The sequence below is a fragment of the Parambassis ranga genome, chromosome 21, assembly GCF_900634625.1.
Source record: "Parambassis ranga chromosome 21, fParRan2.1, whole genome shotgun sequence".
NCBI lineage: Eukaryota > Metazoa > Chordata > Actinopteri > Ambassidae > Parambassis > Parambassis ranga.
This window is the reverse complement of record NC_041041.1, coordinates 7,738,515-7,765,574: the sequence shown is the minus strand read 5'-3', so window position 1 is coordinate 7,765,574 and position 27,060 is coordinate 7,738,515. Positions and strand designations below refer to the sequence as shown.

The window sequence follows — 27,060 nt, the reverse complement described above, 5'->3', positions numbered from 1 at the left end:
TCCTGTTGCCAAGTAGGCCAGAAGTGATCTATAAATAGTCCCCTTGCTTGCCTCTGTGCACAGCTCCTCTCTTCTGCTAAATTGTGAGACAGAGAGCGAGTCCTGTGCCAGAGAGAAATGAGTAACCTGAGCACCATGTACCTTACACCCACACTCTGCCCAGCCACTGACAGGGACACACACAAACACACACACACACACACACTTATACAATAGACAAAGGCATAAGCAGTTCAAATGAATCCAGCAGCTGTGGTTGGTGGATAAGAGCAGAGCAGGAGTTCCCTGGAAGGCCAAATGGAGAGAGCAGAGCAGGCCGATGTCCTGCCTTTGACAATGCCCAGACAATCAGTCAAACTGCTCACCCAAACAGCTAGTTCATGTCAGACCATGTATGAACTTAGGACTAACTAGTGTGGACAGAACTTTACACTGATGCCATAACACAACACTGTGTCCTAAACAGGTCACCAGCTCCTTCTGATCCTCACTGAGGGAGCTTTAATGTTGCACTCCTGCTTGGGTTACATTATCTGTTTATTAATTCTGTGACCGACTTCACACACTATCACAGTTTGTAGGATCCACTGTGAAAATGAAACACTGCATTAAGACTTTTTTGATTCAGTTTTTTGTCTTTAACACAGATGGCCGATCAGCAAACTTCCTCCAACAAGGACTTTCACAGGTGTAATATTCTGGTGGCCAGATGACCTCGGGCCAAACATTCTGACCTTTGGTGTAAACATATTTCTCTATACACTCACATTGGCTCAGTTTTTTAGAAAAAAAGAGGCAATTCTTTGTCTGTTGTCCAACTCATGACTGATAAAACTCTAATGATGCTATTGAACAGTCCATAAAGAAGATGGCTCACTTCTTGGTTTCAGTGGCCACTGAGAGGTGCCCACTGTCTTACCACTCATTCCATGCACTTAGTGCTCAGCCAAACATTACCAAATCATCTGTCATTGCTGAGTAGGCTGAATTTGTGCTTCACTTCCTCCAACCTACTTCTTTGGCCTATTGTCCTCTCTTCTGTCATGTAATTGTATCTTTGTATACCATTCCTCCTCCAACTCCCACCACATGCTAAAATTTCACCAAAGTGATGGGAAAATTACAACCCGGTGGCGGTGAGGGGGTAATTCCCCTGTCTATGATCTGCTTTGTGCAATTACGCCACATATATGGGTCGTTGTACATGTGTCAAGTGAAGGATGTTGTTGTTTAGGCAACAGTTTCCACACAAGTAGATCCAGCAACAGCTTTGACCAGAAAAGGACTCATTTACACTCCCTTCAAAGGTACATTATTATGTCTGTGAGTAGGAACAGTGACAGGTGAGACTATGGTGGAAAAGGTTCTCTCATCATTCCCTGACTCCGGTAGTATACTGAGAAGCAACTGTAACCATGGAGACAGGGAAGACTACAAGCAACTAGAATAGAACATAACTGACAGATGGATCCAGGTATTAACCACGACACCTTAATATTTTTACATACAGCGCTAATAATGTGTGCGTTGTCATCTACAGGTTGCAACTACGCTGCTGTAAATTAATTTTCCTATTTGCGAGTTTGGATTTCCAAAGACATTTAGGTGCTAGTTTTCATCACCAGCTGCCACCACCATCTGTTCATCTGTGGCACACGTGCATATATTAGAAGTGTAATTACTCGCACTGCCAAAAGATGGAGGTAAAGATTTTGCAGTATGGCTTTAAGTTTGTTTTTAGTACAAACTAGAAAAGTGTGTACCTTAGTTTTTTAAACTGTTTTATGCATTTAGATGAGGAATTAGCAGATATTATGTGACTAATACACACTGTCATATTAATTAGGCCTGGATGGGAAAATGTACCTCAAAGACATTTCTTTCTTCTTCTTGAGTGGAGACAGAGAGGAGATGAGGAGGGCCCAGGCAGAGGTGAGGGAGAAGATTGGAGAGGGCAAGGAGAGCTACAGGAGGAAGCTGGAGAGCCAACTTGCCCGGAACAACTTGAGGGAGGTATGGAGTGGCATGCGAACCATCACCGGCCACAATAGGATCTCCGACCAGCTGATGGATGGAGATCTGCAGGAGGCCAACCAGCTGAACCTGTTTTTCAACAGGTTTGACAGTCCACTCCCTGACCACCCTCCCCCTCCCTGTGATGCACCATTAACACCTGTCGATAACAACAATGTACCTCCTCCTCCTCCCCCTCCCCCTAACCATACTAACCAGTTTCACCTTCCCATCAATAACATCACCCTGCCCCCCTTACCCCACCTTCCATTAACAACCCCCCACCCTCCCCCATCAGATCTCTCTCTCTGCTCTTCTGTGTCCACAGTTACCATCACCACAGAAGATGTGAGGAGGGAGTTCAGTCGACTACGACCGGGAAAAGCTGCAGGACCGGATGGACTCAGCCCCAGAGTACTCAGGGACTGCGCCACACAGCTGTGTGGGGTCTTCCAGCACATCTTCTCCCTGAGTCTGAGCCTGATGACTGTCCCTGCCCTGTGGAAGACAACATGCCTTGTTCCTGTGCCCAAGACCAAACATCCAAGCACACACAGCGACTACAGACCAGTTGCTCTGACTTCACATGTGATGAAGTCTCTGGAGAGGCTGGTCCTGAAACACCTGCGTGCTGTTGTGGAACCATCGCTGGACCCCCTGCAGTTTGCTTACCAGCCCCGTATTGGAGTGGAGGACGCCATCATCTACCTGCTGCACAGAGCACACACCTACTTGGAAGAGGCAGGTAACACTGTTAGAATCATGTTCTTTGATTTTTCCAGTGCGTTTAACACCGTGCAGCCTGCCCTTTTGAATAGGAAGCTCCTGGACATGCAGGTAGAGACCCCACTGGTCACCTGGATCACTAACTTCTTATCTTACAGGTCGACCACAATTTGTGAGGCTGAGGAACACCGTCTCGGACACGATAGTGAGCAGCACGGGGGCACCCCAGGGCACGGTACTGTCTCCATTCCTGTTCACACTCTATACATCGGACTTCAGACACTGCTCACAGTCCTGCCACCTGCAGAAGTTCTCGGATGACTCTGCCATTGTGGGCTGTACCAGCAGAGGTCGGGAGGCGGAGTACATGAGTGTGGTGGACAGCTTCGTGGAGTGGTGCGGACAGAACCACCTGCAGCTGAATGTCACAAAGACAAGAGAGCTGGTGGTGGACTTCAGGAAGCACCAGACACTCCCTAACCCGGTCAGCATCAAGGGGACCAACGTGGACATTGTGGACAGCTACAAATACCTGGGTGTCCACATTGACCACAAACTGGACTGGTCCACAAACGCAGAGGCAATATACAGGAAGGGACAGAGTCGCCTGTATCTACTGAGGAGACTCAGGTCCTTTAACGTCTGCCAGACCATGCTGCAGATGTTTTACCACTCGGTGGTCTCCAGCGTCATCTTCTACGCTGTAGTGTGCTGGGGCAGCAGGATGAAGACGGCCGACACCAACAGACTCAACAAGCTCATTAGGAAGGCTGGCTCGGTGCTGGGAGTGGAGCTGGAGTCTGTGGTGGAGGTGACGGAGAGGAGGATACTGAGGAAACTCCTCAGTATTCGTAACAACACGTCTCACCCCCTGCACGACACACTGCTGTCCTACAGGAGCACATTCAGCGGTAGACTGAGACTACCGAGGAGCAGCACAGAACGCCACAGGAGGTCCTTCCTGCCAGTGGCCATCAGACTGTATAACTCCTCCCCTTTCTGTAGGGAGAAGCGCTAGATAATCATGTCAGGCATCACTGTCATTCCTATATTATGTTTACTTAGCACCTTACATCTCCATATTGTATCCATGTATCATATATTGTGCTCATACCGCGTACTGTACTCTTTTTGGATTATAGTGACACTTATACTCTTATACTCTGTACTTAACTGCATTTATTGTGACTTGATACCTCTGGCACAAGAATTTCCTTCGGGATTAATAAAGTTTTATCTTATCTTTATCTTATCTTATCTTTCTGTTTCAATACATGGTGAATTAAAAAACCCTCCAGATCTGATCCTGAAAGCATCTATTTCCAAAAGCCATCCCTGCTCTCCATAAATGGATATCACAGTGTGTCACCTCTCCCCGCGATGCCTCATCCCTATATACTCCCCCTAACTCAGCATCTCTCCGCTCTGGATTATTACATGTCAGGCTCGTCGAGTGATCCCCGTTCCCCGTGCAGCAGCAGCAGCAGCAGCAGAACCCTGACATACCATTAGCTCTGCTTTCAATCACACGGCTACGGTATTAGTCACAAGTTTATAAGCTCCCTTCAGCTGCAACTGTGAAATAACAAGAGAGCACGCTGAGAGTAAAACGGCTGCTATGATTTAAGGTGTAGTCCGAATATGTTTCTGTGCGTATTATAATGAATTTGAAAGCTGAGACACGAGTACATCAATATGAGTTAGACGAGATAAAAATGAATGAGTATCAAATTCCCATTATGTGCAGTCAAATCCCATTACATCCTATACGAGGACAGAGGTCTGAGAATATCAGGCAGACACAGATGAAACTCAATATCCTATTTCTATGTAAACTGTTAAACAACATTTGAAAGCTGCCGATGTATTGATTTGGTGCGGTGCTTTTAAAACAACAAACAGTGGACAAACTGAAAAGTTAGCTACAAATGGCTGTATCGGTTCCAGCAGTATCATGTGCAGTACTTGCCAGAGAAAAAGTTAAAGCTCGCAGGAAGTCAAGACTGTCACAGCAAAGATGACAAATTAGCTCTCAAAAAAATCTTAAAATATACCCTTTATATTTATAAAGTAGTACGCACAATTTAATGAAAACTCATTAATACATCTCTTTTTTTTAAATATTTTTCTGTTGTGCAACATAAACTGGTTTGCTGTGTCCTTCTTCCACCAGTTTCTAGACAATTTTCTTGAAATACTAAACCACATGAGAACACAGACTGTGGTCTTCGGCACCATTTATCCATTTCTGCTGTCCACTACAATGTAACTGGATCACACTCACAACTAAAAACTCATCAGCATGTCTCTTTCCATAAATTATAATCTGGCTTTTCAGACCTTGTTTTGAGCAATTTTATGTATAGGAACTACTTTTTCTACCAAAATACACCTGGCATCATCCACAAGGTGGACATTACTGCTCAGTCAAGGGCGATGCCTTCTGCACCGTGATGTGGTTGTAGGTTGTAGTTCAGTACAAAAACATGAAAAAGCTGTGGATGTTCTTGAGTAACCAGGTCATAATTCCTGGCTCACTCTACGGGCGTTCTCTCCTAAACTCAGTGACTGTCCTAATAACAATCTACACAGTTACAGCACTGTATGCCACAAAAAAATAAATATATGGGATTTTTGGGTCAACTGGCCCTTTAATTGTGCAGAATATGTTTGCCCCCTTTAATCAAACCAGCTGTTTTAGTGGCAGCATTGCCATGGAGACGACATATAAGGGGCAGAAGATGTAGTCTGTGGCAACCAAAGCAGAGAAGTAGTGGACAGAGGGATGGACAGACACAATATCAAGGGCATGCGTGCACGTGGCTGCTTACACACACACTATCTCAGTACAGAGCTGAGCAAACAACCCAGTGGAACAACACTCAGTGAGTCAGTGCCTGCATGATCCATTAGTGTGTGTCCACTCTGAAGACATACACACACATATAGACCCAAACCCACTGACCCACACGACAACAAGTTCAACATGCTATGCACACTGATACGATTACAGTAGAAGTGCTCTGTTTTGCAGCACTGTGATTCCAGCTTATTCTGAGGTGAAGAACAAATCAGATCTATTTTGGCCTCTGTTTCAGCCAGCACAATTATTACATCATGTACATCACAGCGGTCAGAGTAAACGTCGGACTCATGTCACACCTGCTGACACTCCTACAACTGCAACAACTTTAAAAGGTGACAGGAGAAGAAAAAAACAGACTGCACGTGTGAGAATAGTTCTTCAGGAAAATGATCAATAAATTAAAGTGCCTGCACAAACACGTGTAAAAGCAACAGGTAGTGAATTTGCATAAGAGGAGGACGGACAGCCCAAAGTTCCAAAATATACCCCCGTCCTGAATAATGCAGATAGGGGTGGAGTACAGCAGTCAATAATTAAGTGGATCCATTGGTGTGTGTGGGTGGCGCTCGTTTACAGTGTAAAAGATAAGTGGGCCAGGACAGAAGCTTGGGTGTCAGAGGTACCGAGTCCTGCATGTCAACTGCAGGGAGATAGTTAACTTAGCAACCAATTCATTAAAAATGATTCATTATTTATGCTTGTATGTTTAAACGGTGTGCATTTTCTGCCACGTCAAATAGACACAACAGTCATAAGAGAGAAAAGTATTAGGTATTGATTTTTTTATTGTCATGGGGAGGTTAGAATCCTGTGTGTAATAATTAAAAGTTAGTGTGTTCCAAATGTACTAAAACAACTTAAAAGAGAGAGCTTCTTTGGAGCAGTTTTTAGGTAAACTTGCATTTTGTCCTGCAGGTCAGAGCCACTGTGCATCTTGAACATCCACATTACTTCCAGCCACCACAGATCTGTTGAATGTCCACAGCAGCGGCGCAGCTCAGATAATACATAGAGTGCAACAACATAGTGCTTCTAACCACCTATTAACAGCCCACCCTGTTGCCAGCGAGTGAACAAACACACACAAGCGACATCTGGCCGTCCACACATCCATATACAGTCATCCAGAGGAGACACGTCTTACCTTGCTCCTGATCTGTCCCGAGGTGGACACTTTCCGGATGAGTTTCTGGGGGCCTTCCTGTTCTGCCTCGCTGTCGGAGGACTCGTCCGCAGCACCGGAGCCGGTGACGGCAGCGCCCACCACATGGGCATGGATCCCCGCCGCGGACGCCGGCCCTTTCTCCGGCTCCTGTCGAGTAGAGGGATAAAACCAATCGGGGTTACTAGCCTTCGCCCGGTCCGCCGCTCCCTTCCTCTCCTGGAGGCGAGAGCTGCCGAGCGGCTGTGAAGCGTCTCTCCTCGCTGTCATCTCTCACTGCCTCTATGATAAAGACGGCCGTGTTTTCTGGAGTGTGTGTGGGCTGGTAAACGCATAGGGACTGGAGCATGTCGCGCGGCACAGCGGGGATGGGCTCCACGCCGTATAAACCGCCCCTCCTCGGTCCCTGCTGATGGTTATTATGGCTCCAGCCTGCGCGGCCAGTCCAGACTGAGGCAAGAGACCGCCTCATCCACTCCGTAAAGCGGAGGACTTGTCCGTGGCATGGCAGACCCTAGCGGCTGTTTCACACCAACAGAAGTCACACGTGTAATCAGACTACTCCGATTTAATTCAGACTACTTTTCAGTGCTCAAAATATTTGTTAATCAACAAAAACATGTCACAGGCAATCTTATTGCAACACATTAATATCACATCTTGCTTTTCTGTTAATATTCGATTAAACAGAGGATGTTTGATTTAAATACAATCTTCAACTCTCAGTAAATAACTCCTTATGTGCAAGTAACTGAACTAAATTCACTTGACACCACAGAGTTAAAATGAATGGCCATGCAGCGCGCAATACTGTAGGATTTAGGAAGGAAATGGGGAGGCAGTCTGGAAAATACACTCTACCGTCGATTTGAAGAAGAAAACCATCATTCAGAACAGTTTATCACAACCTACTCTCAGAGCTTCAGCAAAACTTAGAAAATTACCGTCATTTAAACGTCCGACAGTTAAAGTGTCGGGAGTCCACTCTGCAAATCACGACAATAGAGAGGAAACGGCTTTACGCACGGAGAGGAAACACCTCCAAAGTGCACAGCTCACAATCAGCGCGCTGGATTCACCTTTAGAGGTTTGATTTCCCCTCTTTTCTTTGTGGAAACTGAGACGCGCACTGATTTAAAGTCTTCAGTGTTGAAATTTTTTTTTTTTTTTTACTAACCAGTTCCTCCCAGGCAGGGCTGCGCGTGTAATGGTAGACATCCTCCATAGTCCCAGAACCTCTGCGTCCTCTCCGGGAGGAGAAAAGAAACGAATCAGGGAAAGGTGGAGGAATTCACAACCTGCCTCGCTGCCTTTACGCCGCTCATGTGCAGTGGCTGCTGCTGAGGAGATGACGCTGAGCTTCGCCTCGTCCTCCCACCGCTCTCCTCCTCCCTCCTGCCCGCAGCTCTTTCTCCCCTTCGCGCGGTGCTCCTCTCTCCTTCCCAGGGTCGGGCCTATCGGCGCTCCACGTGATAAATGTCAAACCCGCTCAAACGCGCGCCGCTCGCCACGGTTTGTCAAGCCCCCCCAGCAGGGATGGCACGCGCGAGAGTGTGTAGATTAAATATGAGCGTGTGCACGTGGGTCTGAGAGTCCATTTCAAATTACGTAATCTATAAATAGCCTATTGTCCTTAAATTAACAGAATAAACAGCACAACATAAACTCTGAGAACATCCTTACCCAAATGTATTCATCATTTCTGATAACAAGGAAGCATCAGAGTTGTAATAGAGTATATATCTTCAGAAATAAGCTATTTATTAACCCATAAATGTGGCCTAATGCCTAATAATGCCTAAAATCTGGTTAATGGGTATGTAAATTATAAACACTAGCATACTAATTATAACCAAGGAACATACATTTTCTCCCTGTACACAGCTCTGAGGTTACACTTCATCTGTTCCTTTGTTCGTTGAGTCAGAAAAGACAAGAAAATAAGAACAACATCATTCTCGAGGCAACCAGTCTAGCTTGTAATGTCTAATTTTGGTGTGAGACCCATAAGACGTCCCAATAATCATTTTCTTTTCCAATTACACTCTTCTAAGTGCTGTGCCGGCGCGATATTATTAGGCTACTCTACACCATATTTCAACCTGCTTGAGCTTTACTTATATAAAGAACTTAGACTTGCTAATTCAAACACAGTTGCATTTTAGAAAAACTACGTTTTTATAGTGTAATTAAAGTCACACAACGATGTTACCTTTGTAAGAATAAGGCCCGAACAAACTGAACAAACGGAACCCTTCTCAACAGCAGTGAAACCCATCGGAAGGTTTTAGTGCCGGACCACTTTGTCCTTCGCTTAATTTCTTCCGACAAAATGAGCTGACAGATGATATGACATGGTTATAAGGCCGGGTTAGGACGCTGCTTAATAAAAAGTGTGTGAGTTTTGTTTTAGTATGGCAACATAAAAAGGACAAGTATGCACTCCCAGATATTATGCAGAGGCACGGCAGCCGCCGTGGCAGCGAGAAGGATGCGGAATATTTTGGGAGCTGTCTTGGGAAGAGACGGCTGGATGTGGAGAACTCATGAGGTCAAACTTCTCAACACATCCTCAGGTGACCTGCTATTAATTTATTATTGTTATAATACTACGCGTGCGTGGAGGGATTATGTTATGTTTTTAGCTAGCAAATATATAGCTAGTAACATGTTAGTTTCCATGGTAATAGCTAACTGGCTCGATATGTGATTAGCTGTTGTCAGTGTACTCTCTGTTATAACCGTGTGCTTGCACAAAATATATTGTGATGATATAGTTGTTTTCAGGTGAATGTAAACTGTGTGATTAGCATTTAAAAAATAAGCATGACGTACTGGGCACGTGGTCAGTACCTTTAACTGGATAATAGGTGAAAGGTTAAAAACAATTGTTTAAACTTTTACAGTCACCTAGATTCACAAAACTAACATTTTATGAATAAGATAGAAATTAAACTTCATTGGCTTACAGCACTTACTACTTATTTAAAGATATAAACAGCCTAAACACTCTTTTAACAAAGTGTTGCTAGATGATTTTATGTGTCAGCTTACATTTTTGTTTGGCTAAGAAAACAAGTTTCTAAATGAGGGCATTCAGAAACTTATTCAAAACATTGATAGACATTTTCTTGGGTTTTTAAACTTTAGTAACAATGATGGTTAGATCTTTATGTTTATTAATGCAAATATAAAAACTGTTTTTTTGACAAGGTTATGACCAGGACTTAACTCAGTGACCTGTTACACTGCTTCTGTGCCTAAGGTTAACAATAATTAAAGTATATAGTACAAACTGATTATAACTAGGTTTGTTAAAGACTTGCTCATTATTTTGCAGGTGACACGGTGAAAATCGGCGACATCTCTTTCAAACTGAAATCACCACAGAATCCTGAACTCGTGCCTGTGAAACACAGTATGTATCACTTCTCTGCATGTGAGTGTTTATGAAACAACAAACAACAAAAGCTACGTCAAATTCTTATTTTGTTTAGTTTCAGACTCCCTGCCTCAGACTGTGGCTCAGCACCTGCGATGGATCATGCAGAAAGACCTTTTAGGCCAGGATGTGTTTCTCATTGGTCCTCCGGGACCTCTGAGGCGAACCATAGCTATGCAGTACCTTGTGAGTGCTCACGTTTCACATGCTCACATACACACACAAGACAAAGCTTTAACAACTTACTCTATACTCCACCAAAAGCCAGATGTGCATAATATAATATGGTAGTCTATCACTGCTAATGGACACTATACAACACTGAATAATAATGCTAACATCAAAAACAGTTTTGTGACAGTCAGCAGAGACATTTAGTTAAAACAGAGGCTTGAACAAACCAATGGTCACAGGTCACTGTGACATGTTTTTACAGTCATATGTGCAGCCTGCTATTTTTCATTTGTACAAAAAATGAGTTTTGAGCCAAGATTTTCATTTGTTATTCTGCCCCTGACCTGTGGAACAACCTTCATGAATACCTGAGGTCTGCTCAGTCACTTTATTTAAGTCAGGCCTGAAAACACTATTGTTTACTGCAGCGTTCTCTTAAATTCTCTAACTGCACTCTTCTCATTTAATTTGATTTTTTTAAAAATTGTATTCTTTTTATGATTTAAATTTTCTTCCTAATTTAATGTTAATTACATTTAACATTAAATTAATAAAATGTTTTAATTCTGTGATTTAATCCTATGTAAAGCAATCTGAATTGCCTTGTGTATGAATGGTGCTATATAAATAAACCTTACCTTGCCTTTGTTGTTGACAAGGAGTTGACCAAGCGGGAAGTAGAATATGTCGCCTTATCCAGGGACACCACAGAGACGGATCTGAAACAAAGGAGAGAGATCCGCTCAGGGACAGCCTTCTACATCGACCAGGTAAATCTGTTTCCTTTGGAATTATTCTCTATCAAGCAGCGCTTGCAACATTGGAATTCAGTTTGAATTATGTGCATGAGTTTTGTGTGCAAATGTAGGTGCCTGTCTGTTTTGTGTTACAGCCTCGCCAGCATGTATACCTGTGTTTTTAAATTGTATCTGCTCATGTTTTCTTCTCAGAGGGTTGCAGACAGATTTTCTAATGGCAAATATTGCAGAATAGTCTCTCAATAGTCTTTGGCTGATGACTGCACTCACGCAGGGATTTGTAGTGTGTTATTGCAAATCTCTGAAGTGCTGGTGAGCCCAAAAAGTACAAGCTGTAGTACAAGCACTACACCGTAGGGACATAGTAAGGATGGCAATGTGTGTAAGAGCCAACAAGAGTGTTGAGAGTGTATCCTGCAATATGTGTGCATATGAGCAACGTGGGTCATTTCTAGTTCATGGCAACCATGAAACGGTTTTCATTTTAGAATAAATAGTGTATTGAAGACCTGATGTTACGGATTCTAGAAGTTGTTAAGACTACGTTTGTGGAGCAGGGGTTAATTTTTACCTTGTCCCTACTCCCTCACACCACCACAGTGGCTTACTGCTTGAATCTGTTCCCTTCCATACCATCTTGTGATTGATCAAGCTTAATCAATGCAAACACCCCATCCCACTCCCTGTTGACTTTGTAAGTTAAGTAACCATAGAAACACCATTCCTCATTATCCAGTCGGGTTTCTCTAAGGAGAACTTTCTGTTCTTTATTCATCTCCATTTACCTCACCAGAAAAAAAAATGAACAAAAAGAATATCCAGATGAGCCTGATCATTGAAAGCTGTCAGTGGGCTTCAAGGAGCCAGCAGCACTGACAACTCTGATAATTAACATTTACTCAGTCATGTCATTTTCCACCAACTAATTAGCACATGGCTTCATCCTTGCAAAAAATAAATCTGTTGCATAACAGTTCACATCAGCACCATGGAAACAAGGGGAAGTTTCATTTTGGGCATATTTATGCTTCAGACTTAAACATGCACTTCTGGAACAAGAAAACTCAAAATGAATAATTAGTTTGACACAATTAACCCGCAGCTGGGAAGAAGTAGTATCACTCCTCTTTTTCTCAGTGCTAACTGTGGAAGGTGATAAATATCTATATATAGAGGTGTCTCAGTAAATGCATCACCAATTTACTCACTGAAAGAGGAGTATGTGGCTTATACCCTGTGGTGTGTGAGGGGTTTCATATAGTTTAATTGAGGACAAGGTGGTCTATATGTGCCAGTGCAGATTAAGCATTTAGGCCTTCATGCTGCTGATGTGGCTGTTTGTTCAGCTCTTTTCTAATTCAATACTTATAATGCTTGTGGTTCATTTTGCTAAAATGACAAGGCAAGGTTCCATAAGGGGGTGTGACACAGTGCAATTGTATTATTAAAAACCTATGCTTGTGTGTAAAGGTGTAAGGTGTACACATAAGCCTCTTTATTTTGAAAATAATTTAGTTTCATGTCATTTTGCAGCCTTTTAAGCTCCGACACAACCATTAACAAATGTGCACATGTCTTTATGCATTTTTTCCCATATATTTTTGGCTTTTAACCATTATTATTATAGTGTTAAGTGGGGATAAACAATGGGGGAGAGGGAGAGGACAATGTAGCAGGGAGGACAGCCTAATGCTCTTCCCGCTTCCTTTCCTTTGTTTTTGCATTATAGTGTATTTTACAGTACTTACATCATTTGGTCATGTGGTCAGAGTGTTTAGTAATATTTATTTATCATTCAAAGCATAACATTGACAGCATGTTATGCTTTCTCAATACAGTGACCAATAACACTGGGTTTAATCTATCTACAGTAAACTGAATGAGAGTCTTATTCAGCCTTTTCCTGAATCTGAGTAATCAACTAATTGCCTTCCTAAGCTAAAGCACATGTACAGGTGCTGTACATGTGTTCAGTCAGCAGACTGTGTTAAGGGATGTGGTGTCATTTTGTAGACACTGCATAAGGATCATAAGAAAGAATATTTAGCAATGTCCAAAATATAGGTATAATGCACAAAAAAGGTAGAATGAGATTGACAGACACAAACTTCCAGGATCAGTACAAATTGCAGAATTGATGCCACTGATACACCGCTCCCCCAACACCTAAATGAGATCCAGCAGTGAATTCATCATCGTCTGTGTGAGCATGATGGGGAAAATGGGAATCTGTATATTTACACTTCCATAAGATAAGATAAGATAATCCTTTATTACTCCCCCGCAGGGGAAATTCACATTTCATCAATATGGTTTCAAATTGCCTCAAGAATCGAAAATCTTAGAAACCTTTCTTGAATGATTAAACCATTGGCTCTATGTTTACTGGCTCTTACAATGACACTAATGTATTAGTCAAGAGATCTTTTCCAGTAGCAAGAAAAGCTAGCCAACCCCTCCAACTCCCCAGGCTCTTATACCTCCCACTTTCTCATCAAAATGAAAACAGCTTGACCATTGTTTCCATGGAAACGGCTCATGCATACATGTAACATTATTGATGGCATTAATAGGTGTGACAGGATTGTTTATCTCCATTGTGCGTGTGTGTCTTTATGAGTGCTCTGTGTTGAAATGCACCTGCGGGTATAGTTGCCGAGTATTTGTCCACATTATGGTGTCTGTCATTTGTTTTAAGGACTCACAATGTGTGGGTGCATATTAGAAAGCATTTGAGGAGAGTTTGGTGTCGTAGGAGGTGTGTGTTTGTGTGTTAACTAGAACATCCAAGTAGTCCTCAGGGCCCTGTGCTGCTTTGGAGTCCTATATTGAGGCTTAACGTGTCAGTCCCTGTGCTGTCCCTCCCCTCCCATCTTTCAACTTTAGTTCTTCTTTTCTCCTTCATTCCAAGCATCACCCCACTCCCACCTCTAAGTTTGCACTAAGGATGTAGTCACATGGATGTAATCGCATGCTTGTTATATTTTTGACATTTCCAGTCACCCTTCTCCATTTAGCAGGCTCTTATGTAAGACAGCTTTCCTCAAACCCACACTGCAAATAAGTCTCTATTACTGTAATAAAACGCTTGCCATCTCCACTAGAGCTCATTTGGAAGTGAACTACTAATCCACCTCTGCAGTTGTGTTTGATCCAAATGCTCTGTGTATGTAATGCATAGTTCAACAAAGGCTGCAACTAGCCTTTGTGTTGTCAATTAATCTTAAGTACTGGCTTTTAAATTTAGCTTGAAGAAATATCTTATACAGCTTAAAGTTTGCTGCTTAATCCAAAATGTAAAAAAAATCTATATGAGAACATGGGTATATTGTAGCGAGTTTCTATCTGCGCAGAGCTGTCACATTTAGATTCACCTTTGCCCTCATACCCTTCTACCCCTTTACCTCTCTCCAACATCCTGACTGCTGGCTCAGAGTGTCTCGGTATCTGGTGGCATGTTTTTCTCCTTTCCGCATGGTTAATGTCAGACAGAACACAAGGCCCGTCTGTTCTTCCCCGTCTCCCTTACCGTCCTGCGTCACTCACATTTCTAACAATTATCTGATTATAGCGTTTGGTGCTGAAAATGGATCAAGAGTTAAATATAGAGCATCTGCTCCCCACTATAGTTTTATGGCTGTGCTTCCCACACAACCTGCCACGTATTTACATGTTAACCTAATTACACAGCCGCTTGTTCTGCGGTCCACCCAGACAGCTAAAGTTTCCTGCCTTTTGACGTCAGCTGTGCTGTTTGATTTCTGCAGAATACACATGTACACACACACACACACACAGTCTGTGGAAGCTAACGTTTTATCCCACATTTGGTGGTAGAAAATAGACCTTCCTAAAACAGCAGAGACCTTTTGGAGAAGTTTGGAGGACATTCCGATCACAATAAGCAGAGGACATCCTCAGGAAAGGCTTTATTGCAAGCTTATACTGAACATAGGCAGTTAGAAATGATGGAAAGTCACTCTGCTCTAAAAGCTTTTAGCCCTGTTAACATTTGCACAGGGTCAGAGGTCAGCCTGGACAATGGAGCAGTGAGTAGGGTGGGTTTAGCTTTAGAATGAGCCCATTCCTGGTACGAGCATCTTCCCCTTCATCTCATTATTTCTGATTGACTTGACTTGTTATTTTTTTTGTCTTTTGATGTTTTTTTGTCCAGTGTGCAGTGAGGGCAGCAACACAAGGACGAGTCCTAGTCCTAGAGGGGCTGGAAAAAGCAGAGAGGAATGTTCTGCCTGTCCTCAACAACCTGCTGGAGAACAGAGAGATGCAGCTGGAAGATGGACGCTTCCTCATGTCAGCGGAGCGTTATGACAAGCTGCTGCAGGTCAGAGCAGCACACAAGTCACTTAACACTATTCTTAATTAAATACCATCGGAAAATTAAGATTGTGATAATATTTTTGTATTCATGGCTGTTTTTAACGGAGCTATCGTCTGTGTTTGAACATTCACACTTACAGTGAATTTTCACACTACTCCTACAGTGCTCTTGTGCTTTCAGGGAAAAATGCTGTTGCTATAAATATGGTGTGACATTCTGTTCTTGTAAAACTGAAATCTTTTGCATAAAATTAACCTTTAATATAAAATGTGTCAAAAGTTAAAGGAGTATTTTTTATACCTTTATGTTTTGCAGGAGCACACAAAAGAGGAACTGGACAGCTGGAAGATTGTCCGTGTAAGTGAGGACTTTCGGGTTATCGCTCTTGGCCTTCCTGTTCCTAAGTACAAGGGCAACCCGCTGGATCCTCCTCTCCGCTCCCGCTTCCAAGCCAGAGACATCTATTACCTGCCATTTAAGGTCAGTGTTGGAATTTACAAATTATTATTATTAACAAGTACAAATGTCTAGCACCAGAAATAAAAAGATGGTATGAATAATTCACATAAATTAAACTTCATGTGTATAGCACTTTTAATTAATGTTATGTAAAATAATTGTTATAAATGTCACTTATTGTCACTCATATTTTGGTTAAAAAACATCTATCCTTGAGGATTGGTTTAAGGATAACACAAAGTAAAGCACACACCTACACAAAGGGGTTGCACAGTATAGCCCTGCAGCAATTCTCCTCTCTATATTTCAAGGACCAGTTGGAGTTGTTGTACACAGCGGGACCAAATATTGCTGCAGAAAGGTAATAGCTTCTTTGGCATGCAAGTATTCTTTTGCCGTCTCTCAGTAGCTCTTTATGTATTGAGTATTATGTGGTGTCCTATCTGTCAGGGTGTCGCAGCTTCTGTCACTTGCCACAACGCTCTGCTCCCAGGAATCATCCAACATGGGTCTTCCTGACTTCCCTGTGGATAACCTGCTTCCTGCCCTCCACGTCCTGGTGAGACACGACAGAGAAAGAAAAAGTGAAAAGGTTTAGGATTCAGCACTCTTGGTTAGTAGTGACTGTGTTTTTTGTGTTGTTGCAGAACATATTCCCCATGTTGTCCTCCCAGCAGTTAATCCAGAGACTTTACCCCTATAACTGTCTCTTGGGCAAGGATGGGAGAAGCGCTGTGGAGGGTGTGCTGAGCGTAAGTCTGCATGTGAAACATACATTTGTGGTCTGCATGTGGCATTATGTGGCCTACTCACTGTCTGCGGCATCTTTCTCAGCGTTTTGAGCTTTTGGACAGTCGGCGTCAGCCAGGACCCAGCGCCATTTTGAGCGTGTCCACCGCAAAGGATCTGGAGCGCCACGCAGACGTCACATTACGTGTAGCAGACAAGGACGTTACCTTTCAGGTAAGAAAAGGTTTGCTGTGAAACCAAAAGAGAATTTTTTGTAATAACATTTTAAAAAATGATTGTTGTTTGATACACTGTTGTGGTGGGACCACACAAGACCCCTTTGTTGAATTATACTACCTCTTATACTACCATCTTATCTGACTCTGATACTCCATACCTGACTGTGGAGTCAGTCAAAAGGTCACCTTTATCAGCCTTTCATTTTTTTGGAGAAAAAGCATGCATGTGCCTAGCTGTGCATCAGAGTTGCTGATGATTTATTTTTAATGATTGAGCTTTATGAAACTTAAGGTCCCAGCAGGCACCAAGGAGCTGCGTCCACCCAACAGCAGTCCCACCTTCATCAACACACCAAGCCATTCCCAGCTAATGGCTGAGATGATGCAGTCACACATGGTGAAGGACATGTGTCTGATAGGAACCAAGGTAGCAAATAATGCGCACACACACGCACACACACGCACACACACACATACAGTTCAGAATTTGTTAAACAGCAGTTTTGTCTTTTCATAGGGTTGTGGAAAATCAGTGATTGCCAAAGAGTTTGCTGAGATGCTCGGTTACAGCACAGAGCCCATGATGCTCTACCAGGTAAATAAATGTCTTATTACACTGCATGTTTTGTGAGAATCTCAAGAAGGAAGAACCTAAAAACACAGACTATTCATTAATTAATTAAACAAAAGGTGAGCTTTATTAAAATAAAGCTGGAAAATCCTTTAAGCAAAAACAATCCAAAGAACAAACTAACTAAAGAACCAAAAAGAAAAGGTCAAACAAACAACCTGAACAAATCCACACACCACAGACACTGGAGAAACTGGAAAAAACAGGTGACAACACATGGATATCACAAGACAGGACAAACTGAAGCACAGGACTTAAATACACAAGGATAACAAGACACAGGTGATAACAATTAGGGTGGGGCAGGTAATCAAAACTGGAGGGAAACAAGAGGAAGTCAAACAGACAAAGACACAGGGAAGTAGGACTTTCAAAATACAGCAGGAACCTAAAGGAAAAATAACAGCTAAGCAAAGAAACCACAACTTAATCAAAACAGAAACAGACGATTTACAAATGCAACAAAAACCAAAGACGCAGATAAAGTAAGCCAACTAAAGCCAGGACCATGACACTGCGCTGTAGGGCATGTGAGGAAATAAGCCACAGACTGAGCACATTTTTTTGTGTCACAGACCTATAATTAATGAAGCAGTAATGTCTTCCACCATCTGCCAGTCTTTTGGCCTACACTGAAAAACACAAGCAGCATTTCCTTTCACACACAATCCCTTTTTTTGCATCATATAGATTTGTAGTTCGTGCTATTGTTGTGTATGCAACTAACAGTTTGGACTTTACTTTAGAATGATTTTACCATTTATTGTTTTTAAACTGAAGGGAGGAAACCATACACTTGTGTGCAGTCATACATTGATCGAACGGCTTATTGCCTAATGGGGATGATGCTTTGTGTAGATCGAATGAAAAAATTGACTGAAAAGGCTTAAAGTCCAAATGGGGATGACCACAGCAAAGTGATGTGAAAACAGCAATGAAGCGCGGACAAATGAAAACCTATATGTTACACTCTGGGACCACTCCGTTGTACTCAGTTTCACTCCACTGTGTATCACAGCAGGGGCAAAGCAATAGAATAAACATAGACATCAGCAGGCTGCAGGCCCAGTGTCCCCCATGTTGTTTCTATACTTCCTTCTTGTGGGTTAAAAATAGCCAGACTCTCTAAAAGTGCACACGGCACTGACACAGAATCATGCCTTGTCCTTGATTCCCAGTTAATCCAAATGTAAGTCATTGTATTCCCAGCATGTTGGACATTTTGACATGGATGTTTTTTTTGGGACAGAACTGCTTTTTCTGAGTCAGTCCCAAGTGGCCAATTGAGGAACTGCGTTTTTTTTGGCACATTTTGCAATGTTGCTCCCCTGATGATGTCACTTGGGGGCTAGCAAACAGCGCATAGGGTAGTTTGTTAAGTTAAAAGTTAAGTTAAGCTGGAAAAGAAAGAAACTTAAAATTTGCAGCTCCATTTAATAAGCAGATGCAATTAATCAGTTGAAATGATGTACAGGGTAATTACCATAGTGGGTTGTGACTCACAGTATAAATTTGTCTTAATTTAAATTCTTAAAATAAAATGAATCTCACACATTTAACATGAGCAGCTGCCACAATATAATATAGAGCTATAAATTTAGGCTGTGTGAATCCCCCCTCTGTGTGTTTATGATTATGTGGAATGTAGTCAGCTGGGTGATGATTGTGCAGGAAGCGGGCATGCTGCAGCCTTATGTATTCATGCATCATGCTGCAGCTATTTTTAGCCTGCTCAGGTCAGGGGTGACTTGTACTGCGGGAATTGCGGAATCCTTAGCCGCGCGATTCATCTGGTCAGCTCAGAAAATCCCATTTTTGGAAAACACTGTGATGTGTAAGGGTAGAGGGGAATATAAATATACTGCTGGTGGCCATACAGTCTCAATGGACCCAAAAAAAAATATTTTTTGTGTGTGTAAAAAACTGAACAATAATGATCTCTAAAATTATTATGTCAAGGCAACAGAGAGTTGTACTGCGTTTCAAAGTGTTATTATTATATATTATTTGGGCTTTAGTGGTGCCTTTCCCTGCCTTACCATTTATCTTTTACCTTTAATGTCTCATCCCTGCTGTTGTTATAATGGCTAATTGTCCTGTTATTTCATCTAATTTTTCTTCTTCACCCAAGCACCCAATATTTCTAAATTTAATATAAGATGTCTGCAGTTAGCAGCTCAGTAATCACAGCCTGGAACAAATTCTGCATCTGCACTTGTCTTCCCCCTTCCACCCTGTGTCTCCACCATGACATAGTAGCGTGATAGTCGATATGACAGTCTTGCTCAACAGAACCATCACCCCCCCTCCCCACCTCAGGCAGAAATGTGCCATTAAGTGTTATCTGTAAAGAAGCACTATCAGATTTAACAGCTTGGCCAGATCAGACGTAGTGGTGTTTGATTGAACGAAAATCAGTGCTTTCTGTATCTAGGTCCTTTATCCTATAAAGTTTACATTTTCTCTCACGTGGTTTTGTTCCTCTTATCTCCCTCCTTCTGTCTTTGACATCCAGGACATGACAGCTAGGGACCTTCTCCAGCAGAGGTACACTCTCCCGAATGGAGACACAGCGTGGAGACCATCTCCGCTGGTCTCTGCTGCCATTGAGGGCAAGCTGCTGCTTCTTGATGGCATACACAGGGTAAACCTGGGAACCCTGGCTGTACTGTCAAGGTAAAATCAGAAAACTTCATTTGGCCGCTGGTCTTAAGTGGATACATTTTCCATTTTAAACAACAAATACAAACACAGATCTTAACTCACTCCATTGTGTTTTGTGTCCCAGGTTGCTCCACGACCGGGAGCTTGATCTGTATGATGGGAGCAGGCTGCTGAGGTGGGACAGATACCAGATATTGAAAGAACAGCTGCAGTTTACCGACAAGCAGCTTCAAGAGCGGTAAATACAAACCTCAGTAACAGAGAGCTGTCCTTTGACAATCATGTTAGCTGCCTTTATGCTCTCGAAACCTTCTCAAAACTATCCAAAATGCAGCAGCTTAAATAACAAGAGCGCTTTGGAGCTTAATTTGGTCTGGTCCCTTGCCAATTTGTAGTGCTGTAACAGGAAGAAAAACTTGGAAAGTCTTCCAGCTAAAACAAGAGATGCCAAGAGGGTGATCATCTTCCGATTGTGGGGACGTATGCTAGTGTGAAAAGAGATTGGGAAAAAAGGTTAAAAAAAAAAACAGAAACTTATCTAAGTGAAGGGTATGTTTATGTTATGTCTCTCTTTTCAGATTGTTATCATCTAACACATGCTGGAGACCAGGTGTTCAGAATGAAAATAGCCCAAAGTTAAAAAAGTGCTGAGGAGTCCTGAAACACTTTTCCAAGAAGATTTTATAGTTCAGAGGCTTTTTTTTATTCCCCAAAACTCTGTACAGTTTATAAAAATATGCAACAGCTTTTTTGGTTTCAAAATAGTGTATGTGAAAGGCTGTGACCTTAACTATTCCCTCCATTTGACTCATGGAGTGTGTTTGTGTGTGTGTTTACATGCACGTTTGTGTGTGTGCCTTAAAAACCCACCTAGGCTGGCAGGAAGGATGTTTGTGGTGGGGCGTCTGGGCTGAAATAAACCCACTTCCTCTTCCTCTGCTCCTGTGGCTCAGATGAAGTGTATGTGTATGTTTGTGTGCGCGTGTGTTTCCACAAGGCTTTTACTGGCCATTATAGAGCAGGTTCCACATTTTCCTCTCTCAATATAAAGTTTGACATTTAGCATTTCTAGCATAGCAAACATTGATTTGTCAATGTCCGAGATGGATGAGAAAGAAGTTGCTAGGCAACAGAATACAGTAGGTTACAGCCTACTGTCTTTGGAACTTTCTCAGAGACTACTTAATACAGGTACCTTGCCATTGTTTTAGGTTTGAATTTTTTTTTATTTTTATATCACTTAATATTACACACTCTTTACAGATTTTTGTATTTATTTTTTTTTATTTTGAACATGTTACTGTTTTTGTTCTTTTAGATTTTCAGACTGGTGAATACTGTGAATGGATAGATGCATAGATAAAAAGGATGGATGGATACAGGGTGTGATGATGAGTTATATAAATTCCTTTTATAGATCAATAATGAGCCAAGATGTTCATCCCTACCACAGATCTGAGTGGAGAACAAGTGTCTATATTCTGTAGATGTAATTTTGTTTCCCATAGCAACAGATAAATGCAGAGTCTGGTTTCAAGGTGCTGTTTTCCAGTTATTGGCATTTAGCTTACATTTATGTAAGTCGCTCCCTTAGAACAAAATGAAGGGTCTGTATGAACAATGAAAATAACAAAAACTAATCTTATAGTGAATAGTGACAAACAGTGTATGGATAAGGCAGATCATAACAGCCTCTGATATAGCCTCCCAATATATGATCTGTCCTCCCACACATTTTTCTGGTGATGATGATGATTGTTAGCACCCGCTCTCACCCACAGTAGAGTAAATTTAACCTGATTCAGTGTGGGTGCATCTGTGCTTTGATAGAAATGGACTTTGCTGTCCCCTTGAATCAAAGAATTTTACAGCCAGCTGTCAAAAGTCATGCTCCTGACCCTGACATTGATTGGGTGGGACACACACACACATCCGTGACAAACCCTACTTACACCTGCACATGAACACGACTGAACAGATGTTTAAAACTGCGTGTCTCTTCCGCTGCCCGTGTTCACTGTGTGTTTGTATGAATGTTTCAGGTCAATCTTCCCCATCCACCCTTCGTTCAGAGTGCTGGCCCTAGCAGAGCCGCCCGTGGTGGGTGCCAGTGCAAGCAGCAGCAAAGGTCAGCAGTGGCTGGGTCCAGAGGTGCTCACCATGTTCCTCTACCACACCGTCACACCAATGGCCAAAGCAGAGGAGATGGATCTCATTCAGGGACTGGTGAGACACACACCGTCATCTGTCCAGTCATCTACTCTAAATAGCTTAGAACATCTCCCTTTCTACCCTTGTCCTTCTCACTGCCTTTTTTCAGACTCCCAATGTTCCACGGGAAGCAGCAGAGCAGCTATTGCACCTCACACACAGCCTCCGCAAGACAAACGACCCCACAGTAAGTGCGTTAATGTTAATACCAGTTTGTTCATGTGTGTGACTGAAGTGATTTATTTGTGTGGTGTGTCTACAGGCACAGTCTTTGGCCTCATCTCTCTCCACCAGACAGCTGCTGAGGATCTGTCGCCGTCTCTCTCAGTACCCTGAGGAAAGCATTGCCCACGCTGTCAATAAGGCCTGTCTCTCCAGGTATATACACGCTCTCTAACAGATGTGTGTGATACTGTTTGTTTTTTTGGGTGACGAAACAGCTTTCTTAAGTGCTACATGATACACTGTTTGCTTTTTATATGTTTTAGGTTCCTGCCCAGCCTGGCTCGTGCTTCTCTTGAAAAAAGTCTCACCAACTGCTCCATAAAGGACACACATGATCCTGCTGAACACACTCGGGATTATAGCTGTGGGTTTCAGTATCCTCTGGATACAAATCACCAAACTATCCAGTGATTTATAAATTTATAAGAAACAATCTAAAGTGCACCCCTAACCCTTAAAGCTTTGGTACTAGTATTTTGAACACAACAAACAACAAAAACTCTTACAAAGTAAATAATATCTGATTTCAACATAGTAAAATTATCTGAATAATCACTCTATTCTGCTCCTATGGCTTCTACGCTCTATCTTTTACTGCAAACATAGCAACCTCTGCATCATGTGAAAGACTATTTATGACTTATCTTTATCTGGAATTTCTTCAGGTATGGTAAAGGATGGTATGTTGACTATCGGCAATGTGTCCGCTCCTATCTTCAACCCCAACCAGAAAATGAAGGTTCCAGATGTGCTCTTCTACGATAATCCTCAGGTAATTTTCACACTCTGGATTAAACATTTACTGCAAGTGTCACCATGTTACCAATTAGTAGAGTGAGAAAGACAGACAAAAATATGAAAAGTGGAAAGAAAATAGATACAAAAATCTAGATTAGAAACAATAAAGCAGAGTCTGTTAGCTACCTTTGTTCTTTCTCAAACAAGAAAGATCTCTCAAAGAGATTGTAGATATAAACTAATAATCCCAAAACAACTCTTAACTCTCTTCTGCTTGTGCAACATGTTTCATTATAAAGGATTTTTTGCCTTTAGTTCTGGTATTAGCTGATATGTCCAGAGGCCCTGCTCTGCATGGACCTTATCAAATACACGGAGGAGTCTCAGAGATGCTAATCTCAGCCCTGGCCTGGCTATGACATCTGCCCCAGTGCACTGTTAGTGACTTTCGATGGTTGCTATTGATGAATTTTATGGATGCACAGATTTGTGCGTTGGAACATGCAGAATACAAGTATTGGATGGTTATCGTTATCTAAAGAATGTAAGCCAGCAAAAAAAAAAAATCAAGAAGTGATTACAGTTTCAAACTGCAGAATTATAGGACAGACACTCTGGCTTTAGTGTTTAAACCGTGGGTGTGAAAAAAGGCAGAACTCCAAGTACTTAGTTCTCATCTCTTCTTCCCATTTCCCAGTACATAGTTTTGTCTGTCTGCCTGTGTGAAGCAGACAGAAAAAACACATAATTACAAAGAGAAAGTTAATTTCTACACAAAGCTTTGAGTTTGACTGCTTTGTATCAACATTAATTAAATCATACCTAGTAACACTTCATATGCAGCTAAAGCTGGTAACAGGCTGTTGTCATCTCATGTCTTCTCCCCATCTCATTTGCTTTTTTGAGGAAAAGACACTTGGACATCCTTTGGCAACACACAATGCAACCTAGATCTATCTCTTTTTTGCCCTGTCCTCATTCTGCCCTTTCTCATCTGCCTGCTTGTGTTGGGGTCGGAAATAAAAAAAGAGAGTGAGATAGAGGATGAGAGGAGGAGGATGCCCTACTTTTTTGAATGACCTCTTTTCTGTTCAGCACATTTATGAAATGGAGAAGAAAATAAACTTCCAGTTTTTCCACACAAATCTATGCTCTCACCCTCAAACAGATCCTTAAACATCATCAAGCAGTTTCACTCAAGGTGTCTCACATTTCAGTCAGTGTGGGTTCATTATTCAGTGCAAAATTATGTCCTGCATCTCAATGGAAAAAGCACGATCATTGCTTTCTCATTAGATCTTTTGTCATTGGTTAGTTTTTAACCTTAAATTTGGATCTGATTTGAAAGTTGAAAATGCAAAACCAAGTATCATTTCTGAGCTATTTGTTGTTGTTTAAATGTCTCTGCAGCACATGATGGTGATGGAGGACATGTTGAAAGACTTTATGTTAGGAGAGCACCTCCTCTTGGTGGGTAACCAGGTGAGTGACATGTCTGAGGTACAGTATATACAGTATTGAAACTTTCCTGCTTTACTGTGCTTTCCCCTACCCACATAAACACACTGAGTGTTTGATCATAAATGTCCCCCCATTACAATCCCACTTTTCTTCATGTAAATAAATAGAGCTTGCTTTTGCAGAGACTCATTTTTAGACTCAGTGAAGTAGGCCACATGTCAGCACTTTCTCTGAGCGTAGAGTTATGAAACAGACTCCCTGCATCCTGCCGTCACCCTCCAACTCCACTCGCTCACAGCCCACAGTGGGCACGTTACGCTTCCTGAGGGATACTCTGCCCCCAGTCTAGTCCTAATGGGCAGGGTTAAAGGGAGGGTAGAGGAGGAGGGTCAAGTGGAAGTGGACATAGTGTACCATTAGCCAAGAGGAACATGCCTGCATTCACATTCAATGTTTATGTGTGCACACAAGGGAGATTGAGTGGGAGAAGTCATTTGCAAATCTGTGAGCACACGACCATGCATGGTCGAAGCCGAGATATTAAGAGCTGTCAGAGCAGCTCACTGGACGTCAGACAGACCAGCTGAGAGATTCAACAGCCATCTGAGGAGAGGCAGGCTCTGTGGGAAGCCGGTGGGAGTCCCAGAGAACAGCCCCTGTCAGAACATAGCAACGTCAAAACTGAGGGACACACTCGGCTCCCCCTCTCAGCACTGCCTCTCTGCAGATAGACAACTCTATTCACAGTCACTGAAACACAAGTAAAGATGTATAATGTTATTTTGGTTTTGTGTTTATCGATAGGGTGTGGGTAAAAATAAAATAGTGGACCGGTTCCTGCACCTTCTCAACAGGCCCAGAGAATACCTGCAGCTCCACAGGTGAGAAGGATCGACTACTTGTGAATAAGATCTTTACTGTAGCAAACTAAAAAACTAAAAACAAAAAATGTTGCTTTTAAATTAGTTTTCCAGCAGGAAGAACAAAGTAAACATATTTAAAGGAACTGTAAGCAGCCAGCATTTACTCTAATTACTCTGCCAGCCTTCACCTTCTTATCCAAGGGTGTCAAAACCTAGTTTGGTCCTCTGTAAATTAGGCCATTCTTCACCAAAACAAGGACTTCACGTCTACCATAAAGGAAAACCATCTCAAGAAGACCTTGTTAACAAAGGGTTAAGAGTTGCGTTTATATATAGACACAGGATCACACCTCAGGAAAATTAGGTCAGAGCTGCTCATCCGTAGATCAATGTGCTATGTGCCATGAAATCAGTCGATTGTAGCTTGGATCAATCAGTGGCAGAGATGGCCCTTGTTTTGATTTCGACGCTAATAAGACACTTATCTGTGGCTCTGATGAGAGAAGAGCAATCACTTGTACAGGCCTAAAGAGCAGAGACGTGGTGATTTGAAATGCTACATCAATTGCACTGACTACATGAAGCAAATAATCCACATGTAGTGGATTTCTCCTCTCTCTAGTTGGTCAAAGTCTTGTGAAAGTCAAAGCAGAGCTGAGCACAAATGTGGCCTGGTTAGCTACTGTAACATCAGCTAATATTAGACCAGGGCAGAGGCAGGAAGATCTGTGCATGTGGCTTTTGGGAGCCAGTGACTGAAAGCCTACAGAGATGTGGCTCAGAAAAGCAGGAGAGATGCAGCCAGCCAGGAAAGAAAGTAGGACAGCTCCTGGGTCACACTGAGAGAAATCGAGGAGAGGTGGAGATGGAGCGCTAATTAAGGCTGCCATAGGGAATCAAATGTGTAATGGAAATGTTTCAACATTATGTTTGTCATCCTTGTAACCGGCCCCCCATCTTCAGTGATCAAATTGTGTTCATGTTAGGAAGCATGGCACAGAAGATATTTAAATAAAGCATAGACACAGCCCTGATTATAAAAAGCACTGTATAAATACTATTGAATTTGATATGAATTAGATCTTCTGACATTTCTTTATAACTGTCCTATAATTTTTACAGGGATACAACAGTCCAGACTCTGACACTACAGCCTTCAGTGAGAGATGGCGTCATCCTGTATGAGGACTCACCTCTGGTCAGTTATGAACACAGACACTTCCTTTGTTTCAACAGAAAATATAGAAAAACTAGGATGAAACTAAAGCTTTGTGTAATACACTTGGTCATCAGTAAGCTTGATTGTATTTCTGATGTATTATTTTTAATTAATGAACACAGCCAAACAAAACTTTTAGCT

The 27,060-nt window shown here is 42.2% G+C and overlaps 2 protein-coding genes across 8 annotated transcripts in view; one reads left to right on the top strand and one right to left on the bottom strand.

Annotated features, from left to right (window-relative positions):
- dgkh (diacylglycerol kinase, eta) overlaps window positions 1-8,178 on the bottom strand; it is a 46,179-nt gene extending 38,001 nt beyond the window's left edge. For 5 of the 7 annotated variants that reach the window (XM_028393072.1, XM_028393076.1, XM_028393070.1 and 2 more), the window contains exons 1-2: window positions 7,945-8,178; window positions 6,750-7,288 (exon numbers count right to left, since the gene is read on the bottom strand). In XM_028393072.1, the coding sequence (XP_028248873.1) occupies window positions 6,750-7,037 (288 nt within the window). In that variant the 5' untranslated portion in view covers window positions 7,038-7,288; window positions 7,945-8,178. Of the gene's footprint in view, window positions 1-6,749; window positions 7,289-7,711; window positions 7,805-7,944 lie in introns of those variants that run through there. The other 2 variants (XM_028393073.1, XM_028393074.1) reach the window with 2 other exon arrangements.
- A 239-nt stretch (window positions 8,179-8,417) lies between these two features.
- Window positions 8,418-27,060, top strand: part of vwa8 (von Willebrand factor A domain containing 8) — a 42,599-nt gene continuing 23,956 nt past the window's right edge. Inside the window, exons 1-22 of the mRNA XM_028393240.1 lie at window positions 8,418-9,343; window positions 10,108-10,185; window positions 10,265-10,395; window positions 11,043-11,153; window positions 15,316-15,483; window positions 15,796-15,960; window positions 16,251-16,300; window positions 16,390-16,498; window positions 16,587-16,691; window positions 16,774-16,902; window positions 17,200-17,334; window positions 17,425-17,502; window positions 20,054-20,214; window positions 20,327-20,440; window positions 22,245-22,428; window positions 22,523-22,600; window positions 22,676-22,791; window positions 22,902-23,002; window positions 23,304-23,410; window positions 24,787-24,858; window positions 25,642-25,718; window positions 26,823-26,898. Of these exons, the coding sequence (XP_028249041.1) occupies window positions 9,205-9,343; window positions 10,108-10,185; window positions 10,265-10,395; window positions 11,043-11,153; window positions 15,316-15,483; window positions 15,796-15,960; window positions 16,251-16,300; window positions 16,390-16,498; window positions 16,587-16,691; window positions 16,774-16,902; window positions 17,200-17,334; window positions 17,425-17,502; window positions 20,054-20,214; window positions 20,327-20,440; window positions 22,245-22,428; window positions 22,523-22,600; window positions 22,676-22,791; window positions 22,902-23,002; window positions 23,304-23,410; window positions 24,787-24,858; window positions 25,642-25,718; window positions 26,823-26,898 (2,484 nt within the window). The 5' untranslated portion in view covers window positions 8,418-9,204. The remainder of the gene's footprint in view (window positions 9,344-10,107; window positions 10,186-10,264; window positions 10,396-11,042; window positions 11,154-15,315; window positions 15,484-15,795; window positions 15,961-16,250; window positions 16,301-16,389; window positions 16,499-16,586; window positions 16,692-16,773; window positions 16,903-17,199; window positions 17,335-17,424; window positions 17,503-20,053; window positions 20,215-20,326; window positions 20,441-22,244; window positions 22,429-22,522; window positions 22,601-22,675; window positions 22,792-22,901; window positions 23,003-23,303; window positions 23,411-24,786; window positions 24,859-25,641; window positions 25,719-26,822; window positions 26,899-27,060) is intronic.